This window comes from Pseudopodoces humilis, chromosome 16 (assembly GCF_049639895.1).
Source record: "Pseudopodoces humilis isolate 2021_Gansu_Grassland_sample_001 chromosome 16, ASM4963989v1, whole genome shotgun sequence".
NCBI lineage: Eukaryota > Metazoa > Chordata > Aves > Passeriformes > Paridae > Pseudopodoces > Pseudopodoces humilis.
In genome coordinates this window covers 7,712,757-7,728,834 of record NC_142215.1, presented here as the reverse complement: position 1 = coordinate 7,728,834, position 16,078 = coordinate 7,712,757, and the positions used below count along the sequence as shown (strand labels likewise).

Below are 16,078 nucleotides of genomic sequence, written 5' to 3'. Positions count from 1 at the left end.
AATCCCATTTCAAGTCCATCTTTACACACTCATTTCTTCCACCCAGCTTTCCCTCTTTCTCAGACTACCCAGACCACTGGTGTCAAATTCACCAGTGACAAAAAGAGTTTTTCTCATGGCAGGTTAGGTCTGTGGAATGTCAGAATTCACTACAGGGCTCTCTATAAATAAAATCAGAAAGGTAAAGGCAGGCAAAGCAAAGTAAAAAGCCATGAGGAAAGCAAAATTGTTTGGCCCAAAGAAAACTTTTCTATTTGTAGGCAAACATCTTTTTCCTGCTTCCCTAACCCCACTTCTTCCCTTTTTTGTTCCCTCTCCTTTCTTCTCATTAGTTCTGTTGCATGCACAGATGATCTTATTCTGTTTCAATGTCCAATCACGCAAAACATGTAGCTCACATGTAGTCCTAATGACTGCAACAAAAATGGCCTCTATTATTTGGGGTGAGACACAAAACCAGCATTATGCATGGCAGGGGTAATTTGCATTTTGTGCTCTCTGCTGACTGGGCTCTGAAAAGACCCCATGCAGATATGACCTAGATTCCAAAAGACATTTACATGGTTCACATTCTTGGATTTCCAAAGGATTAGATGTGTGAATGTCTTCAAGCATCTTGCAGAAGTCCTAAACAAATGCTTTCTAAAGCTTATGTCCCTCATACATCTGTTTTGTTCTGTAGCTCAAAGTGAATTTTAACTTTGCTGGATTCCAGAGGTCTCAAGAATCCAGCCTGTAATCATCTTACTTTCTCTGTGACAATGAGTGATAAACAAGAAGTGAGAAAGAAGCTGAAAATGTTTGCTGGCATTTGGTTCTTCCAGGCCAAGGTATTAAAGCTTCATCACTCACTATGGCCCAGAAACTGCAGCGCCTCCACTGGATTTCTCAGGAGCACAGAAAGGCAGTGACCTCAACCCAGCGACAACAACACTTGAAACTGTTACGGACTGCATTCTTCTTTCAAAACCCTACCTGAGAATCAAAATCCCCAAAACGCACTGCTGATGTCTCCACATGCCACACTGACTCACTGTGTGATTTTGCAGAGGTTCTGGAACATCTTCTCCGGATTTTGTCCGTCTGGTCCGTCCGTTTGTCCTGTCTCCTCCAGCTGCTGCACCTTCTGCAGAGCGACGCTGACAGCGTAGCGCAGGAACTCCGTGCTGGAGCGCAGCACAGCCAGGCTCTCCTCGTGGCTTTGGGCATTGTCCCTGCAGGACCACAACTGTCAGAGAACTGGGGATGTGCAGAGGAAGCTTAGGGATGGCCTAGGAAATCCAAAACTTAATATGCATTTGCAAATAAAATCTTTGGCTCAACTGAGGGTGGAAAAGACTCTGTTTTGGTAGCTTGTAATGAAAACTCAGAGGATAAGAGTTGCACCAGCCTTTCCAAGCACACTAACACATGGCTTAAATTGATGTCTGGCTCTGCTCCACAGAGGAGTGGACACCTTCTCACCTGAAGAGAGCTGTGAGCAGAGTAGATACAAAACCCATGGACAGGAAGCTCCGTGCAGTTTTGTTGCTCAAGGCAGATTTGTTCTTTCCAGCTTTCTCCCTCAGGATTTCAGAGAGTTTGTTGTAACATGTAAACAGGCCTAGGACATCCTCAAACTTGTTCTTACTGCAATAAAATAGTGGAAAGCATTAATGGAGAAAATGCATTCTTAGGAGTTTCCTATTTGAAGCTTCAGCTGCTAAACTGCACAATGATGCTGCCTAAACGATGAAACCTATTACATCTCCCTGCCTCCCTAACAATGTATACCTCACCCAATCCTCCTCAACCTGATCTTCTACAAAATGTCAGATCCCATCTCCCTCAACACATGACATTCCAAAGGAAAACACTCCCCAAGGCTCTGTGAGTGGCTGTGCCATGAGGCACTCATGCTCAATCACTGTTTCTGTGCTGGCACTACCATCCTGTGCCTGCAACGAGGCTGTAGTCCAAAGAGCTGGGCAAATAACAGCACAGCTAGTGCTAGAGGGTAAGATTTAATGTTTTACCTGAAATTCCCGATGTTGAAATTGTACTCAATCAGAACCTCACAAATTCCCATCACCTGAATGGCATAGATGTTATTTTTCACACCGACGCCAGAAGACAGTGAAAAATCTGCTGATTTATCCTGAGAGATAAAGGAAACAAGTGAAAAATCTTTTCAAAACCTGACAAGAACTCGGCCTCTTCTCCCACTGAGTCAAACTGAAAATCTGATTTACCAGTTCAAAGTCTTCCAACTCGCTCTTGATCATTCGTCGTGTGACAGATTCTAACATTTCTTCAAAGTTTTGCTCAAATCCCACACCCTCCTCCTCCTCCTCCTCCTCCTCATCTTCAGCTCCTTGGCACTGACGCGCGGTGCTCTTGTACCAGGCGAGGCAGTGCTGGATGCAGCAGAGCAGGTGGGCCTGGAGGAAGCAGCCACACAGTCACACCCAGCCTCTGAGCTGGAGGTCACTGCCAGGAGTGGACATGGGCCAGACTGTGATGGTGGGATGCAAAGAGCTGTAGCTGCCTTTGTGACTGCCTTGAGTCTTGAGGATATGCCTCATTCAAATTGAGGGGATCAGTAATCTCACACACGGCTACCCAGTTCCAGCTTCAGATGTGGCTCTCTGCCTGAGCTTTTCTAAATGGGATGTTAACTCCCACTACTCCCTTCACCCAACCACCTCAAGTACTGAAGGAGATGGAAAGGGAATTTCCAAAGGGACTCTCGCTCTAGTTGACGTGTCTGCGCCCTTCCTGGGTGTGCTGCTGCACACAAGCTTCCTTAGGGGAAAACAAAATGATTAATTTGAATTTGTTCTCTTGGAAATCCAAGACATCATTGAGGTTTCATCTCCAAGAATTTCAAAGGAGCAAAATCAAAGGACAAATTCTTCCCTCTGCTACACACACACATGCTGCACAACTATTTTATGTGGAATTCAGTTAAAGGAGGGAAAAAACCCCACAGGGTGAACTCAATAGAGGATAACAGAAGAACACTATTCCTAAAGCATTTTTCACACAGGTCCCCATAACCACTGTGCTTCGGGAACTCTAATAAATAGCCCGAGGCAGGGGTGAGATGCCCAGCTCTGGTGCCATTAAAAGAATTGCTCCAGGCTAGAAGAGGCTGAAGAAGCACAAGATATTCAGCTCATGTAGGAGGACAACTAAAATGCTAGTAACAGATGGGCTTGCAGCTGTGGCCAACCAATATAGCTCTTACCAGTGGTTCTTGCAGAAAGATTTGATCTCCTTGAGCCATAATACATCCCTCCAGTTTGAGTGGAGGCAGGAGGTCTGGCTGGGGCAAGTAATATTGCTTTATCTGTCACAGAAAACAAGAAATAAAAATAACCAGTTACTTGGTAACTGAGCCTCTTAGGATGTTTGAAAACAGAGCACAATAATCTTTGTACCCCATTCTGGAGAGCAAAACCTGACACTGTGATAAGAGGAATGTACAAGTACATGAGCCACATCATCTGCTCTACTGGTGATTAAAATCCCTTCTTGAGTTGCTCCTGTACCTCAGCCAGGACGCGTCAGTGCCCTAAAACGAGATTAGCTGACCACTTGCTGTTGTGTTGCCTCAACAAGTACCATCACTTGCACCCCACCTGCAGTGTGACCCCTCCTTTAAACAGTGAGGATCAATAGCTGCTGCTGCTATAGAAAGTTATAGATACATAATGATGCTATAAAATTTTACACCTTGACACCAACTTACTATTAAGTGCCCTCTGTTACCCAAAAGCTGTCTTGGCTCTGTTCATGCTCTTTTCTCAGACCCTATACTGTCATGGGAAAGCTGGAATTAGTCAGCATGAACTCTTTGGATGATTAAAGGGAAGAAAATTACTTGTCTCAAAGAAAGCACAGCCTGTCAATGGATTGAGGAAATGTGATTGTCTTGTTGCCATGAGCAACACTGCTGGGGGATGAGTTAATCCTCCCAGATCCTACATGGACTTGGGTATTCTCCCGATGGGAGGACAGCAACAATAATTACTGTGTCAGCACATATCCTTGGGGAGCTATGGGAAGGTAACTGCTGTGCACTGCTAAGGAACAGGGAGAGCACAAAGAACTTCTCTGGGCTCACACTTTCCACAGCACCTAAGAGCTGAAGGGCTGGAAAGAGCTCCAAGAGATCCTTCCTCTTCCACCCTATGGCAGGAAATGAACCCATTTCCAGACGTTTACCTAGACTGCTCTCTCAGAGCAGCAGGGGTTTGGACGCCTCTTTAGTGAAGTGTCACAGCACTCAAACATGTTTCCAGTGTGAGGGAGAACAATTTCCCCAACAGTTAACCTGAATTGTTTGCCACAGTGGTTGAAGTGCAGAATTCTAGAGTCCCTGCAGCCCCACCACGGAGCAGGACTTTACCTGGGACAACAGTGTTTCCATTATAGAGCTGGACAGCTGGGAGTTCCTGCGAAGGACATCATAAAAACCCTGGAGACAGGAAGGAAGGACAAGTTGGCTGACACAGCAGAGAAAATGAACCACAGGCACAATAAGTTGGTGTCATAAGATAGCAACGACACTTTGGCACCACAAGGAACCATGAGGAAGTAACAATGTGCTCAGTGTAAAACTCCATACCTGGCAAAGCAAAGGCACCACAGAAAGAAGGTATGAATCAGAAAAAGTACGAATTTCCTCACAGGGGCCCTCTCACAAGCTGTATCTCCCTAGCAGCGGTGGCATCAAGCCCAGAGTGACTTTCACTGCTATTTAACACTAGCACAAGATCCAACTTCAAGCTGTGAAACCCTGCTTCAAAGGCAAAACAAGCCAGTGGGGAAACTGTAGGAGGCAACAAATCCTGCAGACTGAGAAAACTCAGTGGATGGATAAAGCAAGCCCAAGTTTTCTAACAACAGTGACACATATATCCAGAACTTGCAGCTCATCAAACGTCAATCCAACCCAAGACAAAAAGGAAAAACATCTCTCTGACCTGTACAGGTTTTTTGTTCCTCAAGGTGGTACCCTATGGTTATAACACAACCTAAGATATGCACCCAAAAATGGCTCTTTACAACAGGCCCATCACAACAGACCTAAGAACAGCCAAGCTTTTATAGAAACTTGGAAAGGAAGAGGAGAAAAGACAGATCCCTAATGCAGTCTCTAAGGAAGTTTCTCCATACTCTCCAGACAGGGCTTCCTTTGGAGCCCATAATTAACTCTCAACAGCTCCACATCTACCCAATGCCTGTTATATCACTCCTCCTCACAGGGCATACTTCCCATTCCCTAGGCCCTACCACAGCAAGAGAGACTTTGACATATTTTTGGTCTTAAACAATGCCTGAGCTGAAGAAGATACATCAACGTGTCTTTGGGTTTATAAGGTCAAAAAATACAGCAGCAGAAGGAATGGAAATATGTTACATATGTCCCATGAAGAACAAAACTGAGCTGAAGGGCCGTTTTTCACAACATGATTGTTATTTACCTGAGGCCAGAGAAGAATCAGACCACAGAAGAGCTTGTAGCTGTTTAAGAGATGGAAGAAACTGTGTTTACCTCATATAACATGAGTCGAACGTCTGCTTGCTGGCTCAAACATCGCCTCAGGCTGCCCAGGATTTCTAGGCAGAAGGCCTCATTAGCTGCAGAATTATAGCAGGCATGAACATCTGCCTGGACCTGAGAAGGAACATTAGTCACGTTATACTGGTTACAATATCACAACTCAGGAGCAAAGTGGTAAAGGTCTGGCCCCTGAACAATCACTGATACAGTCCTTGTGCTGCCAGGCTCCTCATCATTGCCATGGAGCAGTGGGAATGCTCCCCAGAACACTGGTGCTGTAAGACAGAATGACTCTGAGAAGCAACACCTCTAGGCCAGCTTCTCTTTGCACATTGCACTTCCTAAAGCTTTCCTTACAGGAAGGGAATCTTTACTGGATGTCCAGGACTAATCATTACTAAAGCTGTATTTCCATTCTGGGGGAACACTTCTCTTTGGAGTTGTTTCAAACAGGGCATATTAGACACCTGACTGGCTCACATGTCCACACAGGGGCTGCAGAACAGCACTTACCTGAGTGGCACCAATGGCCTGGCTGCTCTGGGAAGAGGACAAGCTGCCCAGAACCTTAAAATTTCTTAACAGGAGCAAAAAGCCAGCGACTGCAGCTTTACGAGCATCGAGCTGCCTGGGAATTGGGACAGGAGAGAGGGTTACAGCACATAAAGTATCAACTCAGCAATGAAAAAAGGGCCACAAATACAGAGTGACTGGGCCCTGTACAACTGTATTTCCCAAAAGGGCAGTACAGTCCCAAACAGTCAAGAGCTGGGCAGTTTGCTGTAAACTCCCCTATTCTACAGTCTCACAACATTCAATCTTTCTGTCCTTACAACGTTTGCACTCAGGGAGAGCCCAGGCCAAGACCCAAGTATTAAATATTCCTTGAAAGCTGGGAGAGTGTCACAGACCTCAGAGCTGGAAAATTCCTAATAAAAACCTGGTGTTGTGCTTTGCTCACAGAAATGCCAAGTCTTTCCCAAGACCAAGTCCCTTGCTTTGAAAAATAATCCTAAATTTTGAATTCTATATTCACAACCAGGTAGCCACTGGCCAACAAAATCCAGTCTACAATCACAGCAGGATCGTTTGCTCAAAGCATGACCAAGACAACACCTTGTAAGGGATAAGAGGGCAGCTCAACATTCTGATCAGTGGTTCCTTCCAGACCCTCCCTGGATGTATTCAGCTGTGCTAGACACATGTTGAAATTGGTTTTAATTTTGCCTATGTATTTGGAGTTCCCAACAGCTTTCTGAACCTGCAAAGCCCATTCATTCAGATGGGGGTTGGGATTTGTGTCTCAGTTCAGTGGAGCTGTGACTTTTCCACAATTCCAGGCTATAGGGAGAGGAGATGTCACTATTTAGTTATGGGAAGAACACTGTAAGAAGATACTTAACAAAAATAAAAAATACTTCTGCTCCAAAACCATAAAGGAGTTGTAGATTTTTTTTCAAAGAAAAATTCCTCCCCAGCTTACCTGGAAAAGATAGCTTTTTGGAGAACAAGTATCAGGGAGTCCCTCACTGACATGCTGACTTTGAGCAGAGGCTGGAAAGGAAAATAACCTTTGGAGAGAAAAGCACTAAGGCATGCCAAGCCCTTGGGGCATATGAGCTCATCTTCCTCAGGCCCATCTGGTCCTGCATTTCCAGTACTGTCGTCAGTACAGTAGGAAGACCAAAACATTTTAAAATAGACAAGAAAACCCATAGAGCTGTGGCAGTGAGACACCTTAGCAGGTTAGTGAGGACACAGTGCAAGGGTTTAGGAAAATAACTGTTATCCCCAGGTTGGAAAAAGCAGGTGAAAGTTAAAACACCAGGGCAATATCTCAGCCCAGGCAAAGAGGAATACTGTCATGGAGCTAGGAAGGAGAAAAATCAACGTGACAGCTACAGCTGTTCAGCTAAACACTGTAGACTTAGTTTTTTACAGGGGGCAGCATCTGGGCATCTTCCAGATGAAAGGTCAGCACACAGCAGCGTTGGTGCCATGCCAGACCACACCATATGCTTTTTGCCAGAGGGCCCATGCAAATCCATGCTTGAAGAACAGTTCCATGCTACACCAAGCAGCCCACAGCAGAGAACGAAGGCTTTTTTCATGAGGAGGGTTATTAGATCATGCATATAATTGTGGCCCAGAGCTGTCACTGGAACTAAACTAGCAAGGAGATCCACAGAGAAATGCAAAGCTTTACCTGCACTGCCCGGAGGAGCCCTTGCACTGTGTCAATGGGCAGAAAGGACAAATTGTCAAAGGTCTCTGTGACTTTGGAGGATGAAGTCTGAAGCACGAGAGGAGCAGACACAACAATATTGGACAGCAAGTCTGAAAAGTAAAAGGACAAAAAGAACAGCTGATGAAAAGGGGCCAGAAAAGCCTGAGCAGAAGATGTCTACAGAGCTAACAATTACAGACTAATCAAAGACCTTCCAAGACACAGAGAGGTCATGACAAAATGAGCATTGACAAACTGAGTCTATTGCAGGCACCAAGTGTTAAAAGTGTTCCCAGCCCAGCTGAAGGGCCTCACCCCACCAGAGGGCACTGAGGTGTAAGGGAAGAGGCTGCAGCACTGACATCCCAGCAGCCCCAGTAGCTCCCAAGGACAAGGAGAAGGCAAGGCTGGGAACGTGGAATATGCAACTGACTGATGATTCTGACTTTCTGTGCATCAGCTCTTCCATGGCAACTGCCCGCGAAGACTTTTCACCCGTGATGAATACAAGGCAATCTGATGCAGCTGATACCTCGGTCACAGAAGGAACAACTGATTTTCTTGGCTTCACGTCACTTCAGCAGGAGTTTCAGAAACCAAATCACATCCTGGGCTGCATCAAAAGCAGCTTGGCCAGTAGGTTGAGGAAGGGAATTCTCCCCCTCCACTCTACTCTGGTGAGAGCCAGTAGGACAGAGACCTGTTGGAGAAGGTCCAGAGGGGCACAAAAATGCTCAGAGGGCTGGAGCACCTCTGCTATTGAGATGGGCTGAGAGAGTTGGGGTTGGTCAGTCTGGAGAAGCAAAATCTTTGGGGAGACCTTGTTGTAGCCTTCTGGTACTCAAATGGGGTTTATAAGGTGGGGACAGACTTTTTATCAGTAACTATTGTGATAAGAATAGAGCTAATAGTTTTAAACTAAAAGAAGGTAGATTCAGAGTCGATATAAAGAAGAAATTTTTTACAGTGAGAGTGGTAAAACACTGGTTGCTCAGAGAGTTGGTGGCTGCCCCATCCCTGAAAACATTCAAGGTCAGGTTGGATGGGGCTCTGAGCATCTTGGTCTAGAAGATCTCCATGCTCATTCCAAGGCAGTGGACTAGATGACCTTCAAAGGCCCCATCCAAACCAAACCCAATTCTGTGATTCTATAGTATCTTTTGAGCAGCTATGTTGTGACTGTCCATGGAGCAGAGCACATTTCTCTCTCTCTTTTCTATTACCTATGAAGTGGCTGACAGGCGATGCAGCTTTTGTGAGGACTCTGTTCAGGACCTGCTCAAGAATGTCACTTCTGATGGGCTCATGAACCTGAATGAGGAAAAACAATAAATAAAAATCAAAACTTTTAAGATATTTCTGTATTTCACAGCCCAGGCCTTGTACGGTATATAGCAAATCCAGATCTGACAGGTAAGCAAGGATGGTCACTAGAAGCCTCCTTTCAGCTAAGTCCATACAGATGGATTCAGATTTCAGATCCCAGGACAATCAGAACCAGCACATCAAGGCACACACAGTACACTCAGAACATAATGGTTCCAATCATCTATGGGATGAAAATTTACCAGTTTGGTGAAGATGAATGGATTTCAATCCCACCTTGTCAGATTTTATTTGTACCTCTGAATTTCTCTACCTTCTCTACCTCTGCAGTTTCTTGGAAACTATAATAGGGATTACACAAGTATCATGACAGCTGGAACAGATTAGAATTAGATCTTCATGAGGATGACTCTTCCAGCTGGAAAAGGTCAAATAGGAGACAAAATCTAGTATTGTTTGCAAAACACTCACAAGCCTAACAGGCAAGGTTTTGACACTGTTTACCAGGAGAGAATAAGAACAGAGTTGTTCTCCCCCCACCAAAATAAAACTTCTCCAAAACCTGCATTACCTTAAACGTTTCCAGCAGGATACTTGCTCCCAGTCTGCAGGCCTGCTGGGCTGGCATTTTTGAAAGGCCATAACTGTTATCAGCAGCTTTTCCTCCAAAGGGCTTTTTTGGTTCATAGGATTCCATTAGGCTGAAGCCAAGATCCACCAGGCCCTGAGTAACATGGTCCCAGCCAAATGCACTGAGGAAAACATTAAATAGAGAAGGAAATAAACAACTTAGTCACAGGGAAGTTTAGATTAGAGCAGAGGTAAAATCTTCTGCAGTCATTCCAGGGTCCAGAGCAGCAAGTCAGTCCAGTGTCCAGAGAGACACTAGATAACAGCAGGGAAGATGACAGCCCTCACAACCCTGTGAATGTCCTTAGGCTGAGGGACAAGAGCTCATCTCTGCTCATCTCTGCAGTCCTGGTTCTTCATCAGAATTTGTTTCCAGCCCAAAGGTTTCCTCACCATTGGGAATGATGTGCCCTCAGGTCTGACCTGAACATAACAGCAGGCTACAATTGGGATGCACAAGTACCCTACTGATGTCAAGATCTTCAAGTTGGAGAAAAAAGAGAGGAAATGTGTCCCATCAATCTAAAGGACAACTGGTGACAAACCAGAGCTATCCCACAGGATGTTTAAAACACTAACCAGTGAACCAGATTAAACAGTGAACCTATTCCTCATCCTTGATCAGAACACAAACTACAGCCAGCAGCATGACTCATACTGCAGATTAAGCCCTGATCAGTTTAGTCCTTTGTACCACCAGACCCTGAGATTTGAGGTAGGAGCAGATTTATACAGCCGCATGTTGTTGGGATTTTTTTTTAATTCGCTAATATAAAACTGGGATAAAACCTTTGGATTTTGACACTGATCCCCGCCGGCACATGGTCAGAAGTATTTAGCATCCCAGAGTGTTTTAACAAAGCTGAAACTCTCCCCACTCCTAAAGCCCATTGAAAGTTCTGCAGCACGTGGCAGCAACTCACCTATTTTTCACCACTTCCAGAATGACAGCAGTTATATCATGTTGTTGAGGAAACAAATCCTGCAGAAACTTGGAGGCTTGAAGGAACTGCAGGTCCTTGCAGCTTCTTGTGATTGATGTTTTTAAGAAATCAAATATCTGGAACATAAAATCATTAAGTGTGAGGAAATGATCTTTGAAATGGGACCTGTATAGTCTTGGGTATGTTCCAGTAAGAGCACCAGCCAGCACCAGACACAAGTTCCACTACAGCCTGCCAAAAACCTTAACTCACTTCTTTGTCAGGACAAATACACCAGTCCTATTAAGTGCCTCAAGGAGGGTGACTTGCTGCCAGATGCTCTTCATGTGGCCATCACAGAGCCAAAACATTCAAAAAATAAGACTGTTTTTCTTCTCATCCTACAATACCAACCCACAGGAATCACTGCTCTGGAAAACTGTGATATTGCTCTGGGGTCTTTTACAGTGTTCAGTAAAGTACAGCATACCAATGATCTAATTGCCTACCCACAAGCATCCTGAAACCATTTTAAGCCTAATTCTCATGTGACTCTGACCTAAACATGCTTCCTTTCCTTTACAGGGATTGCAGAGTGCATCCCCATGGAAGCTTTCTGCATGCTTATCAAGCACATACCTGCTCTTGCAGTCTGTGTTTTACAGCAACTGACAGCAGAAGAGCCACACTGAAGGGACACAGGGCTCTACCAGGGTCCTTCTGTTGCTCAGCCTAGGAGATAGCAAGGAGCACTGAGAAAACTTGTTATCTTCAACTGAAACACCCTGGAAGTTCAGGAAGCCATCAGGCACATGTCTCTTCAAACATATCACAGCACTCACTAAAGAGAACATGACTGCAGTCATAAAAATTATTAAATCCCTTGTCCAGACAATAAATGAAGTTTTTAAACCCTGCTTCAATATCTTCAGGAACAGTGGCTGCTCCATCTTTGCCATACCTTCAGATGTCTAATTAGCTCCTCACCCAGGTCCTGGTCCAGGTTGATGACAGAAACAATGTGGAGAATAACGGTGCCTTCCACGTGGCGCAGCTGGTCCAGGGGCATTGTGGCCACCTCAAGGTCCACTGACCTGTAAGTTTTACCAGAAAATAACAAGCCATTCAAAGCCAGAAATCATTCCTTATGGATCAGGAAGGATGTTCTTGTACAAGGTTTAACTGTTCAAATTCAAGGAGCCCTGGACAGGACCAGTGTGACTACAAACACACAAGCAGTAAAGAAAGGGTGTGACAGAGCAAGAACTTACTGTGGAACCCTCTGTTCTTCCTTCTGTCTCTTATCCAGCTGATTGAAAAAACTGATGATTCCTTCCAGAACAGTCTTCTTACTGCCCTGCAAGGCAGGACATTGCATTAAGCCATTGCAGGGCCTGCAGTATCCCAGAGAACAATACTCAATTCCCACATCGATCACAAATCTCAGGGTATCCTTCATTTCCCTCCATAAATTGCTAAGGCAGGTGAGCGCTCCTGGCTCATTTTCAGACTTCCAGTCTTCATATTTCTTTTGCCTGAACTTATTTCTTTTGACTGCCTTATTGAATAGCTGGAAGAAACTCAAGCTCTCAGGTATTCTGATTGTCTTTTTTTTTTTTAAATTGGTATTAATTAGAAAGGATCCTTTATGTTTTAATCAATTGAGAAGGCTTTCAAACTCCTAACCTTAAATCTAACAATACATTTTGGCTAGTGGACCCAAATGACCCTCTATAACACATATATAGCTTGTCTTTGGATCATTTTGGCATTGACTTGGTCACAAATAAAGTAAGGAAAAGAGCCAGATCACTCTGTCAGAGGGCAGAGATGTCCCTGGCAGACTCTGCTCTGGAGAAGAGCACAGGAGATGACACATTCCCAGTACAGGTCAGACTACAGCCCAGTAGACAATCACAGTGCATGAGCTATTATTGTAGCATGCAGATCATCAGAGAATGAGCAAAACTACACTGAAAAAAAACCAATCCTCTCCATTGTCTGCTTGGTCTGTGCTCATCCCTTATTTCCCAAAGGTTTGCTTATTTTCCCACAAGGAAGACCAAGATCTCTGAGCAGTCAGCGTCTTCAGGCTAGAGGGAGTTAGAGGAAACAAAACCTAATGATGTTCTGTTGTGTCCCTACAGTGTGGTTTGGGAACAATCAGAATCCCTCCCAAAATCCAGCTCCCCTGAGCTTTTACCTTTGCAGAAAGCAGCAGTAGCTGATAGACCAGAGGGGGAATTTCCTGCAGGTCTAATTTGGAGAACATCCTAAGGACCTTTTCCACCACAAACTGCAGCTCCTCTCCTGATAGTGGAATATCCCTGTTGAATTAAAGATTTTTTTATTTTTTATTTGCCAAGGCTCACTCACACATGGAATAAAAACCATGATGCCATGCCCAGATGTGTTTTGCATCCAAATGGATCTGGTGTGGATGCTCATTTACCAACCATCCATGCTTTGCCTGATATGGTCAGACTTCCTATTTGTGCTTGCCCCAAACTGCTTGTGAAATAGGACACAGACAGGACCACAGCACAAGTCAATGTTGAGGAGAAAAATAATTACCTGAACATGTTGGCAAGATGTATTACACACCGAGGATCCCACCTGGTAAAACAAAGATATGTTGGAAGACTGAGAGCAAGCCGGATTATCATTTAGCTCTTCCCTCCTACACAATTATTCAATGTCACCATTTCCTTGTTACATTCTGATACTAAAATTAGAAGCCAGATTTCCATCAGAAATCATCAGCACCCATCTAACCACCCACATTTTCATAGTTCTGAACTGCCCCAGCCCCTTTAATAACAAACGCCAGAAAAGGAAAACAAGCACTTCCTGAGACCAGTTCATGGAACAGTCTCACAAGATCTGGGAACAGGCAGCTTCCTTTCCTTCCCAGCCAGAGAAGACACTGTCAGAGGGCACAGATTCAAGGATGACAGGACACAGAGCTCATGGTGATGCCTTTTTCCAAGCACAATGTGAAACACAGTGTTTTGCCATGTAACCAAGACTTGCCAGACATACATACTTGCTGGAGCAGAGGGTATTTATCAGCTGTTTCTTAAACTCTTCCCCATTCAGTTCACCTGAAAAAGCGAAAGTCTTAGGAGCTGATTCCAGAGGAAAGGAGGACAAGCTGCAGAGAAGGAGCTGATGGGGTTACCTTTCCCATAAGCCAGGTTCTCCTTTGAACTGGCCAGTGCTGTGAGAACAGTGGAAAACAGCTCCAAGGATTTCCCATTGGTCAGGCTGCCCCCTTTAATAACATCCACAAACAGGTTGGCAAGCTCTGCTAACGCGTGGCCTGGCAGCTGGCGGGCCTGGGAGAACATACAACAGGAGAGAGCCTGAGGCACTACACAGAATTCCACATATACACCCAAACTGTCACCAAAACCCAGCAGAAGACAGAATTTCTTACAGGAAAATGCTCCCTTCAAAGGAAAATTCAGCCCTGAGATCTGTTTTGTACTGTTCTCTACAGAACAGAGCAATAAATTGAGATTATGTGACTATAGGTTTAGAATTTTGAGCCTAAGAGTAAATATCTAGAGATAATCAAATTCACACACAGAGCCAACTCAAAACCAGCTAACTTAGTCTAGGGAAGATCCATGGAAAGGATACAACTAATTTTCCTCAGTGCCTTAGTGAAGTATCTCAATTTACATATCAAGCTATACTCAGCAGAGCCCAGGAAAGGCAGCCCAAAGGAGCTTTACCTCCAGCATCAGCAGTCCTATGATTTCAGACACCTTGCCCAAGTGCAGATCCCCTGACTCCACTAGTGGGACGCAGTGCTTGTAAACCTGGAGTCTCCTGAGAACACCGCTTCTCTGGGAACAGGGGGAGCCTTACAGCAAGCAAACAGAGGGACAGAAGAACGTGGGAAAAAGTTATGCAAGTAACAACATGTTGCTAAACTTCAGGAAATCGGCCGGGACAAACTGTCACCTGGCTGAAACTTCCTGTTTTACCTGACAAAATAAATAAAAAAACCCCAGAGAACAGGGAATGAGATACTTGGATAAAGTAGCCGGCCATCCTGTTATCACATCGTGTGGTTCGCTCAACCTGCTGCCTGAGATCAGGAAGTGTCAAAATCTTGAGAAGAACCAGCTTGGCAAGTAGCTCTCATCTGGCCAGCTCAGTCCTACTGCAAGGTACCCAATGGCTCTCAGAAGTAAGTCGCACTAACCACGGGCTCATCACAACTCCAGTCCACTTTGCTACCTGCCCGTGTGTTTTTGATGTCGTGTTTCCCCGTGACCGCCCTGACGAGCGGGTTTCTCACCAAAAGTGACACCTCCTTGTGCCGCTGAGCTCGGGCCGCACCCACCAGGGCCGCATCCCCCGAGCGCAGCTCACACAGCACCCACCTCTGAAGATCCCTCTCAGCAAAGCCGCCGTCTCCCTGCCCTTCAGGGCCTGCCTGGTCACCATGTCGCCCAGCTGCAAGAGAAGGGGACGCTGTGAGCCGCCGCCCGCCCGCCCGCCCGCGGCGCGTCCCGGCTGTCCGCCCGGCCCGCGGGCAGCGCGCACCTCGCCCTCCGCCAGGCTCTGCAGGCCCCCCTGCAGCCGCTCGGGGCCCTCCTCGGCCGCCAGCGACAGGATCCGCTGGGCCATGGGGCCGCGGGGCCGCCCGGGACCGCCCGGGACCGCCGGGCCGCAGCTCCGAACCCCGAAATTCCCGCCCGGAAGCGCCCGCGCGTCACCCGGGGAACAGCTCCCGCCCCCGGCGCGCGCTTCCCGCCGCCCGTGGGGCCGCGGGTTCGAGTCCCGCAGGGGCGGGCAGCGGGCAGCGTCATTGAATCGCGGAGCGGTCACCGGCTCCAGCCTCCCTGCTCGAGCAGGGTCGTCCGAGAGCACATAGCACAGGATTGCAATGGCTCTGGAGTATCTCCAGTGAGGGAAACCCCGCAGCCTCTCTGGGCAGGCTGTGCCGGTGCTGCACAGTGGAAAAGTGAATGGAGTGGGCTGCGGGCACGGGGGGTGCGGGCACGGGGGGTACCGCGGCAATTGGCACAAAGCGCTCATTCAGGGCCACCCCGCATCAGCAGCGAGTGCCACCCACGTGCGGTTCAGATACATTCGAGTAAACCCCTTAATTCCGGGGGACGTGAGGGGTGGCCTTTAGCGTACCAGGAGGTGTAGCCCGCCTGTAAGCAGCGGGATTTGGCCAAAGGATCCGGTGCCAGCACAGCGTGGGAGCTTTCGCAAGCCCCGTGCTCACGTGGAGCGGGAGCCGATGCTGCCGAGCGAGGGGAGCGGGTTTCACATGGGGCTGTGGGGAGGGGGATAACCAGACCTGGAAGAGAGATGCACTTTGGGCTCTGTCACAGTACATCAGGGTGGGTCCGCCTTGAGATCGGTCGCCCAGGACAAAACACTCATTTCGTGATG

At 46.5% G+C, this 16,078-nt stretch overlaps 1 protein-coding gene across 3 annotated transcripts in view; it reads right to left on the bottom strand.

Annotated features, from left to right (window-relative positions):
* Nucleotides 1-16,078, bottom strand: part of FANCI (FA complementation group I) — a 24,024-nt gene extending 7,946 nt beyond the window's left edge. For 2 of the 3 annotated variants that reach the window (XM_005521577.3, XM_014251259.2), the window contains exons 1-23: nucleotides 15,218-15,349; nucleotides 15,055-15,127; nucleotides 14,398-14,528; nucleotides 13,839-13,995; nucleotides 13,704-13,761; nucleotides 13,232-13,273; nucleotides 12,861-12,984; nucleotides 11,929-12,014; nucleotides 11,619-11,751; nucleotides 11,297-11,389; nucleotides 10,658-10,794; nucleotides 9,676-9,856; nucleotides 9,002-9,089; nucleotides 7,758-7,888; nucleotides 7,035-7,105; nucleotides 6,065-6,179; nucleotides 5,543-5,665; nucleotides 4,394-4,462; nucleotides 3,230-3,331; nucleotides 2,232-2,420; nucleotides 2,016-2,137; nucleotides 1,465-1,629; nucleotides 1,035-1,214 (exon numbers count right to left, since the gene is read on the bottom strand). In XM_005521577.3, the coding sequence (XP_005521634.2) occupies nucleotides 1,035-1,214; nucleotides 1,465-1,629; nucleotides 2,016-2,137; nucleotides 2,232-2,420; nucleotides 3,230-3,331; nucleotides 4,394-4,462; nucleotides 5,543-5,665; nucleotides 6,065-6,179; nucleotides 7,035-7,105; nucleotides 7,758-7,888; nucleotides 9,002-9,089; nucleotides 9,676-9,856; nucleotides 10,658-10,794; nucleotides 11,297-11,389; nucleotides 11,619-11,751; nucleotides 11,929-12,014; nucleotides 12,861-12,984; nucleotides 13,232-13,273; nucleotides 13,704-13,761; nucleotides 13,839-13,995; nucleotides 14,398-14,528; nucleotides 15,055-15,127; nucleotides 15,218-15,301 (2,654 nt within the window). In that variant the 5' untranslated portion in view covers nucleotides 15,302-15,349. Of the gene's footprint in view, nucleotides 1-1,034; nucleotides 1,215-1,464; nucleotides 1,630-2,015; nucleotides 2,138-2,231; nucleotides 2,421-3,229; nucleotides 3,332-4,393; nucleotides 4,463-5,542; nucleotides 5,666-6,064; nucleotides 6,180-7,034; nucleotides 7,106-7,757; nucleotides 7,889-9,001; nucleotides 9,090-9,675; nucleotides 9,857-10,657; nucleotides 10,795-11,296; nucleotides 11,390-11,618; nucleotides 11,752-11,928; nucleotides 12,015-12,860; nucleotides 12,985-13,231; nucleotides 13,274-13,703; nucleotides 13,762-13,838; nucleotides 13,996-14,397; nucleotides 14,529-15,054; nucleotides 15,128-15,217; nucleotides 15,350-15,983 lie in introns of those variants that run through there. The other variant, XM_088063030.1, reaches the window with a different exon arrangement.